The 9,800-nt window shown below is 35.9% G+C and overlaps 1 protein-coding gene across 3 annotated transcripts; it reads right to left on the bottom strand.

Moving 5' to 3' along the window:
- Positions 1-797: 797 nt before the first annotated feature.
- On the bottom strand, positions 798-9,591 carry LOC111366190 (proline-rich receptor-like protein kinase PERK15). Of its 3 annotated transcripts, none has more exons than XM_022986888.1 (9): positions 8,995-9,591; positions 4,418-4,939; positions 3,262-3,348; positions 3,064-3,134; positions 2,198-2,274; positions 1,874-2,021; positions 1,445-1,606; positions 994-1,300; positions 798-886 (listed from the first exon to the last, which is right to left on the bottom strand). In XM_022986888.1, exons 1-8 carry the CDS (start codon positions 9,368-9,370, stop codon positions 1,022-1,024), a joined length of 1,722 nt encoding a protein of 573 aa, XP_022842656.1. In that variant the 5' UTR covers positions 9,371-9,591; the 3' UTR covers positions 798-886; positions 994-1,021. The 3 variants fall into 3 exon arrangements, with proteins under 3 accessions (XP_022842656.1, XP_022842655.1, XP_022842654.1); XM_022986887.1 differs by having other exon boundaries at positions 799-891; XM_022986886.1 differs by lacking the exon at positions 798-886 and having other exon boundaries at positions 900-1,300.
- Between the last annotated feature and the right edge of the window lie 209 nt (positions 9,592-9,800).

The raw sequence follows: 9,800 nt of genomic DNA, 5'->3' as shown, positions 1-9,800 counted from the left end.
TTCAATTATCTTCCTATGGTCGTGCCCATAGAAGGAGAGCCACATGAGTTTTATTTTGGAGTCATGTAGTATAGAAATAACCCGCACGAAGGGGAGACAACACGACTTTAGGACAGCGTCCTCGACGTGACTCACAAGGCTTGGTTTCTAGCTCTACTTTCTATGTTTATAATATTTTGAATCATGTTTATGTCATTTAATTGAATTGTGTTATTTATAATTTTAGTTGATAAATTTATCTACACACAAATCACTCAATTTTTCCCAACACAAGCATGCATGAGTAGAAATATTGGAAGATGAATTGTGTGGAGTTTATCATAATGTACCCATCTATCTCTCAACGATGGATAGACCTAATAACTTTTAGGATAGCCTTGTTTTTTGTAAGATAAATGGAGAAACGTGAAATTATAATCCTCTCACATTGACATGAACTAATATTATATGCTTAAGTGTTTCATATTGCCCCGTGATTATGATTAAGAGGTTGCTTGACAAAATTTTTAGAAATAAAAATTAATAAAATGTGTGGTTAAAAAGTTGTGAAATCAATAAAATATATGGTTAAAAATGAAAATGGTTAAAAATGAAAATTTGGGCGGTTTTTTTCTTCTTAATCACATCATTGTCGTTCTATCCAACATTAAATGTCATTCATTAGCACAATGAGTTTTGCCTCTTGATATTGCAGAGCTAGTTCTTTGAGACATTTGCTGCTCCATTCACCGAGAGAGGTCTGTTGCTCAAATTCTTGATATTGGGAGGTGGCGCCGCCCTTGCTTACTTTAGCTCCACCGCAACAGAAGACATTTTACCAATTGTGAAGGGCCCACAACTTATTACCAAAGTGTCAATCGTGTGTTTATGTGGTCAGCGCGTTTGGCTTAGCTTAAATGTAAAAAATAAGTCTTAGTTCGTTAGTTAATGCATGGTTTAAAGAAGCCAGTGAGGTCTAAAATAATTTGAAAAAAGCACCATTACAGTTCCTACCTCCGAGTAGTATCTCAACAATCAGGGCTCAGCTCATCTCTTGAGTTGTCCTTAGACCGTCGCTGCTGGAGCACGAGGGGTGCAGACCAAAATCGCTGGTTGGTCCACTGCATTCGCTCGAATTTTTGTGTTCAACGCTTTCTAGAGCCATCTTCTTGAATTTCCTCAGGTCCTCTTTGTACTGAAAGGTATCGTATGTGGCTTCAAAATCTGAGCTCCCATGAGGATCATATATTGCACTGTTTCCAGGTCGAATACCATCGTTTAAGTCGTCCAGGGATATTTTTCCTTCTAAAGCTCGAACTATCTGCATTGCAAAAAGTTAGTGTGATGCAAGAGTTGGTAAAGGAGTCCTTTTTAGAATAAATTTTTGTTACTCAAAATAATACGAACGTGTTTGAAAGCAAAAAGGTAATTAGAAATAAGGTTACGAGAACATAAGCAGATGTACCTGACTCATTCGTGGCCTTCGTCGTGCCAAATGACGAATGCATACAGAAGCACAAGTAACCATACGAGCCATCTCAGTGGAGTTATAATCCTTCTGCAACCTAGGATCAGCTAGAGTATCAAAGTTGCCAGTATCCAGAGCTTGTGTAAGCAAAGGCCTAGCCTACATAATTGACAATCTATGTTACTTGTCCGCAGTCACTGAACAATAACAGTGTCCCAACTGAACGACGAAAATATATTTCTTCTGTTAAAAATATAAAGGAATAAGATGCACTGCACAATGGTACAGGGTAGGCATGGTAATCCAAAGCCAGATATCTGTTCTTTGGGGAAAGTACAAAATGAATAACGGGTTTGTTTCCACATAAATGAAGAGGAAAGCTTCTCAATTGTAGAAAACCAAAATGTAGTAAAGAAATAGACTCACCCAATCAACTATATTACCATCAAGGTAGGGTTGACCTTTATCAATTGGTCTCTGTCCAGTGATCAACTCCAAAAGCACGACTCCAAAGGAGAAGACGTCCGACTTATCCGTTAGTTTGCCAGTGAGAGCATACTCTGGAGCTAAATAACTGCAAGTGTCGATATATGTTTAAATGACGTTTATAACAAGATCTGATCATAAGATTCTTCAAGCTCAAATTTATTATTTTAAAATTAGATTATAGCCCTAGTATAACATTCAAGAATATAACTACATAGAAATTACAATATGAGAATGATAAGAAGACATCTTCTGGAAGCTCACCCAAAGGTTCCCATTACACGGGTAGAGACATGGGTATCAGTGTCTGAATAGAACCTAGCAAGCCCGAAATCTGCTACCTGAGTACATGATGCTGGAAGCTAAATATTGATTTATAATAAAACATAGTAAATTCAAGACAAAAATAATAGTCAGTAAGCAAACATTACATTAATAATAAACTAAATGAACCAAATTCGACCTAACTAAAACCTGAAAAAACACACCAACAGTGGTTTATTCGCCAAGAAATAGTGCTTTCAAATAGAACTTGGGATTTGTCACATTCATTTGAGTTGTTTCTCATATTCCACTTCTATAAATCAAGCAAACAAAACCTAAAATTTTTTTGCTCATAGAGCTCCAAACTCCCAGTGAATGAGGTGGAAAGGTGAAAAAAAATGGAGGAAATGGAAGCAAGATGTCTTTCCTTCTTGGCATATGACATCTTATGCATTGACTTATACCAGATTGAGGCCCAAAAATAAATGAGAATGTACCAGGCATTTGATATTTGATGCATTCCTCTAAACCAGGTCTTGAATATACATAGGAGTGATATAATCCCAATAGAAGAAGTTAAAAGAGGAAGAAAAACTAAAATGAGTTGATGTGGCTGCAAATAATTTGACTTTATTGGATCTTTAGTAAACGACAGATAAAATGGAGTAGAGAAAAAGGATTTATCAGTCAAACCCAATAGATTGGGAACAAGGCGTGTACTTAACTAAGAGTTCTTCTCATTAGTTATCATTAAATAATTCTTGTACTGATCAACAAAAGCCTTCGGCAGAGTGCAATGTATTTATAGCATAGTATTATTTGAATGATATGTGAGTGGCAAAAAGAATAAAGACATATATTGATACCTTGGCGTTGAAGTCGTCATCGAGAAGGATGTTAGGAGACTTGATATCACGGTGTATAATCTTGGGTCGACCTGCATGTAAAAAATTTCAACATATTTAAGTGATTTCGAAACTACACTATATTTATTGAAGAAAAGCATGAAGAAAACAAAATTATATTAGCTGATAATAAAGAAAATTTTGTGTGGAAAAACTCACTGGTGTCATGCAGATATGCCAATCCATTTGCAGAACCTAGAGCAATTTTCATCCGAGTTTCCCAGTTTATAGGAGGCTTCTCCTTCCCTGCATTAGTTCTCTCTAGTAAGACCACATTTAAAGAAGAATAGACATTTAACACTTGGAGTACCAAGATGTACCTACCAAAATGTAGGGAGCCTAAGTTGGGAAAACAAGATTCAAACGTAAGATCAGAAGACTTTGCTTTGAAGAAATCATGTTACAAACAGAAAAACAAAACGAAAATAAAATCAAGTCGAACTATTTACACAGAATTAGAAGCGATAATTCTGTTAGTTATTTCCCAACCATCAGATTTACACCAGGACTGGAAAACTTCAACATATATTACATCCGCAACTTAACAAAACTCTTATTGACGTAGGCATGGATTCTATTCTTCTGCTCCACTCTATAAGGGGTCATCCCCAACTTAAAACCAAACAGACTCAAATACATTTTGGTTACCTTATTCTAAGTGAGTTTAGATCGGTCTCATCCTCGAAGTTACCATTAATGCTAGTTTCATCCAGACTTAAAGCAAAAATCAAGCAGAAAAAATAATAACAGAGTCATCAATTCGGTCATGTAAATCTAGTTTACTTCACTACTGAAAAACTTTAAAACAAAACAAAGATTGAAAACTGCATTCTACATTCATCTATCCTCCAAGTAGAAAATTGAGGGACACACCTCAAGAATATGCCGCAGAATAATTGAACAACTCCAGGTTTATTTACATCCATAATTTAATAATAGGATAAGGTTTTTCCACAGGATAGATGAACCAAGCTGGTAATCAGTGTCATTTCAAAATTTATATGGACAATAAATCATATAGTCCAGTTTATTAGCTTCCCAATTTATATGGACAATAAATTCCCTCAATATTTTTCATCAGCTTTTATTTGAAAGCTCAGTATAGCTGGTAGAATATCATGGACATATATAGTAATCTATGGCACACTTACAAAAAATTGATGCTATTAAATTTAAACTACAGCTTTTGCACCACCATTGTTTTTTCGGCTTAAAGGCATTGATGTTAGAGATATATTGTCCATTTTATTAGAAGTGGCAGTATATTATGTCAACAATTGCGGGTTTAAATAAGTTAAAAACTTCAGGGTCTTACCGTGTAAGTGGAACTCCAAGGTTTTATTTGGAACGAATTCATATACCAGCAGTCTCTCTGCCCCTGAAATGCAGTACCCAACAAGTGATACCAGATGCTTGTGATGAACACGACTTATGGTCTCAACCTCCGCCTGAAATTCACGCTCCCCTTGACCACTACCAGCTTTTAACTGTTTAATTGCAACCTCTTTCCCATCACGAAGTATTCCCTTGTGCACATATCCAAACCCACCTTGGCCAAGGAGGTTGGTGCTGGAGAAACCATTTGTGGCAAGTGCTAGCTCTTCATATGTGAATGTAGTTTTTGTGAAACCCGAACTAGTATTAGTGCTTGGTTGTGGAGCAGGCTCCTCATTGCTCAAGCCACTATCTAAAGAAGGTGGTGACAGTGGATTATAACCATCCATCGAAGGCAGCTGGTGATGTGACAAAACACTAGGTTTTGGCAGCATTCCAACCCTGTTGCCAGTCAGCGGTGGAGCAGTCTGTTGCCAGTGATGGTGTGGACCACCGGAAGAGTCTATAAAAGAAAAATGCATGTTTGGATTTGCACTTATGCAATCAATAAAAAACAAAGCAAATGAACTAAATGTTTAGGTGATTGAAAGAAAGATTTCAAACAAATAATAAATATGAATTTCACAATTTAGGTCATTCATAGATGGACTTGGATACCTACTACAATCTTGAACTGAAGTGTTTGACACAAGGCACTTTGCAATATAGTAGAAAAAACTTTATTTGACCACTGCCATGCAATATGCCAGCAATTAGCAAATGGATCTCAAAACAATTATATAACCTTTCCCATTGTTTAAATGATAGCTAGCCTCATTTTTTGACACCTGATACACTAAAAGTGTCATTTTCAGACTTTCAGTTAAGAGGTGAAATCTTGGTGCAGCATCAATTCGCTTGTAGAGAAGATCCTTTTGTTGTCATAAATAATTTCGAGAACTGCAGACAAACTCCGTTACTGAGTAGCTAGGTGGGCCCACAATAATTCAGTTTTAACTATTAGAATGCATGTTAAGGGAATATAATCCCACATCGGTAAAATACCGAAACAATGACCAATATATAAAGGATTGAGACACTTCTCTTAACAAGGTTGACCTTATTAAGATGGACCCCAAGTCTTAACATGGTATCAGAACCCATTAAGCTCCCATGAGCGATTCGATCCGGTTAAGTCTCTAAAAATGAGCACACGAATTTCAAGATTGGTCTGCTCAAACGAGCCACCATCTTGCGGGGGCATGTTAAGGGAATATAATCCCAAATCGGTAAAATACCGAAACAATGACCAATATATAAAGGATTGAGACACTCCTCCTAACAAGGTTGACCTTATTAAGATGGACCCCAAATCTTAACAATGCAATCCCAGCCTCCTCAATTAATCACGCTATCCAACACATTAGTTTTTAGATTTTTTCCCCCCGCACTAAAGCAAATGTCAAAAACATAACAAATGATATTAGGTTACAATTTGTTTATCAGTGGAACACTAGAAGTCGAGATGCATTAAGGGTGTTTTGATTACGAATATCATGAAATCACTCTTTTCCTTCTGAGGTAAGTCCATTTATATCTTTTTCAAGAAAAAAGAGATGGCGGTAAATTTACCATTATGCTCTTTGGATTTCTTCAATCAATTAGAAGTTGATAAAATGTATTTATAATTTTTGAAATGCAAGACAATGCGAAGTTGTGATATCGCAAATCTTTAATATCTTAGACCACCATGATTTTAATGATAGTACTCATCTTCTCTTGACCAGGGTCAGCCCTAAAGTTTTTGGTGCCCCGTGCGACATTTTAAAATGGTATCTCTTTCACAGAGCCGGTCCTGGACAGAGGCCTATGCCTCAATCCCAAGACCATTAGGGGCCTCATTTTGGCCCTTTTTTTTTTTTTAACAAGGTGAGCCAGCCCAAAGACTAATTATCTAACAACAAAAGAACACCCTTAAATCCCAACCCAACTTATATATCAAAGTCCAATATCCACGATCCATTTACAAAATTCCCAAAATCTGAAATTAGAATCATACGATCTAGGGCATTATAATTCCCAAAATCATCTGAAATTCCCAAATTCTCAAATTAAAATCTAAAATTAGAATCATACGTTCGAGTCGTCTCTAGCCTCCGCCCTTCTGTGTTCCCACCGCCCTCTTCATACGTCGGTCGAAGTAGTTGAACACAGTGGAACACTCGAACTTCGAAGTCTACAAAAGCGCCTGCTGGCCTCCCTGCTTCGCTGGTCGTTCGTCTGTGACTATAAATGGCATTTTATCTAATTTATAATGCTACTGGATAATTGTAGAAATCATTAAAGCTATGCAAAATTCTCTGGTGGTCAAATTATTATGTTTGGAATGTATCATTTGTTACTGTTAGTATCTTTGTTTTGACATTAAGTCGTTAACCATTACTTTGCCTTTGTTTGAGATTGATTATTTGTAAATTTTTAGGTGGAATAGTGGTGGAGACCACAAAAATATGTGGATAATAATTCTCAAGGGCGTAATTTTACAATCTTCGTCAAAATTCCACTTCTCAAGTAAGCAATGGTTTGCCCTAACTTGTTATTGAAGAGATTGAAAATGTTTGAACCCTTGTCGATTTATATAACTGCAGCCTGGTCGACTTATATAATTGTAGTCTGGCCGGCTTATATGATTGCTTATTACTGGATGAACAATTGCACAGGCGCATGTAGTAACTATATTGGAAACTATAATTGTGAGCTGATCGAGACATTTTTTAATTTAGCAATGGATCGCATAATACACTGTTGAATTTTGTATTTACATTGCTTTCGGTGAGGAGCTTAATTTACAGAGTTCGCCTCAGGGCTCGTCAATCACAGGACTGACCCTGCCCTTTCATGTAATAAAAAATATATTATGAAAAATATTTCAATAGCATTATTTCATCGCAAAAATATGAAATTTAAAATTTTGTTTATGAAACCATCCAACCTGTTAAACTAACAATTTCACATGACTAAACTTTGAAATCAAAAATAGCAAATACCATGTGTAAATCTTGAAATGCAACAAATCATGTAAAAATATTTGTTCTTGATTTTTATAAGTAAACTCACTAATATTCTCGTAATCGGTATGTTGTGGCAAATCTTTTTCAATAGATATCAAAACTAGCTCATTCAATTGTTCTTGTCATATGGGTGGTCACAAATAAGATTTTAATAACTTTAGTTTTGAAGAACTTTCGACAGATGCTACAATAACTAGAATTGTCAGTAGTATTCTATAAGCAATAAATATATTCAAAAAGCAATTCAATCTTCTCAAATAAATCAATATATCAAACCTGTTTTTGTTTCTTTTGGTAAAAAAATTCACAAAAATTGAATATAATCACCTATCATTTTTCATCCAACAAAAATTTACCCTTCCAGAACAACAAAAAAAAATAAAATAAATAAAACATCACGAAATAGCAATTAACAAGTGGACAACCGGCTCCAATCATAAATTGTACTATTGTAGAGTAAGTTACAAAGATTGACGATAGTGTTTCTTCTGTTCTTTATTTGACTATTATTTGTGGGTTAAATGATGAAAAAGAGGGAAATAATAAAAAGGGATCTAGTGTTAGTTTTTTACTCTCCACTTTAATCATTTGAATTTTGACTTGCTTATTGTCTTCTTAGGTTGGCAATTGATTAATGAAGCTAACTAGACATTTGATATTAGGACTAGTAAAATAGATAGTTTATAATAATTTTTTTCCGTATATGTTAAATTAAACGAGTATTAACATAATATAATTTTTTTACTCTTTTTTCATAAATATTGTGCCCTTTAACTTAATATAATAATAAAAATTTTAAATTTCAAAATTAATAAAAACATTATAAATATGTACTTCTACATATATATACACTAAAAAAAATTGGTGCCCCTATAATGTTGTGGCCATGTGCGGTCGCTCAACTCGCACGCCTTCAGGGACGCCTCTGCTCTTGACTGGCATATTTTTCCCAGAAGATGTGTCATTATTGACCTCATGTCTATATAATTTTGCATGTCATTGTTACTGGAACCACCAAAAGGACCTTATCCGAAATTCTTCCATAAAAAATAATTTTCAAGATTCTATTGCACAATCCTCATTGCCAAACCTACCACCATAGATACCCAAATCGAACAAACTGATCGAAATGCTGAAATTGGGAGACTAGAGGGAAAAACCGAAACAACAGATAATGATTCATATTGTTTCATTTCAGCAGCATTGTAAATGCAATACTGATGCATGGGCATAGTTGCAAGTAATAAAGTGAGGCCAATATATTCCAGCAACTAAAATCAAATGGCAGCAGTGAATTAATCTCTATAGACAAAAATAATTACGTATTGATGATTTTTGTCACTTCGAGATCAGCAACACTTACTGGAATCATTTCATTAGTTTCTTCACTACGCTCAGTTCTAATATACAATTGAGCATTAATGTGAGTACTTATGCAAAAACCCATAAAGTGAAGCCTAAAATCTTCGAGAAAAATGTAATCCATATTAATCAATTCAAAACATACCTTTTGGCCCTTGCTCAGGAGCATAAGCAAAGCTGTTCAATCCAAGGTGCCTTTTTCTCCTCTTGTACCAAAAGACAAAAATAACCAGGCAAACAAGCACAATCCCCCCGCCTATACCAATCCCCACACCCAGTGCTATCAATGTAGTATTTCTGTTTGACGTGTCTGGCCGTGGTGGTGGAGGCGGAGCCACCTCTGGAGTCATATTACCAGAAGTTGGAGGCGGCAGCAGTAGAACCACCGGTGGAGGAGCACTAGTTGTACTAGTGGAGTTCACCAGAGGAGTTGGGTTGGTTGCATTGTGTGCCAGTAGCGGCGGCGATGGCGTTAATGGCGGAAAAGTTGGAAGATCACCCCCAACTGGCGGTAAAGACATCGCCGGGGTTTAGCGTTTCAGATTTCCGGCGAGTATTTTAACAAAATTTATCCTTTTTTCCTGGGAATTGTTTTGTAGATGGAGAAAATGGGGAGTAGAAGTAGTAACGAATTATCCAGACGGCGCAAACTGGAAGATAAATCCCGACACAACGATGTAAGTCTAAAAACGGCGACGTTTGAGCAGCTGTCACCTGAGTGAACTGGGAAGTGACGAGGAGAATGAGGTGACGTCGTTTAGTATATTTAGATATGAATTATTTTGCCCGAACATAATTTAGTGGTACAAAGAATAGAAGTGAAGTGATCTCATATATTGCTAGTAGCCATAGTATGGGGATTCGATTCCTAAAATATGGAATTGAATTTTTTATAGACGTAGTGTACATACAGCTCTTATTCTCTAGTCTATTAGGACACATCCCACAATT

The sequence above is a fragment of the Olea europaea genome, chromosome 17 (genome assembly GCF_002742605.1).
Source record: "Olea europaea var. sylvestris chromosome 17, O_europaea_v1, whole genome shotgun sequence".
Taxonomy (NCBI): domain Eukaryota; kingdom Viridiplantae; phylum Streptophyta; class Magnoliopsida; order Lamiales; family Oleaceae; genus Olea; species Olea europaea.
The sequence above is the reverse complement of the archived record's forward strand: the minus strand, read 5'-3'. Positions and strand labels throughout refer to the sequence as shown.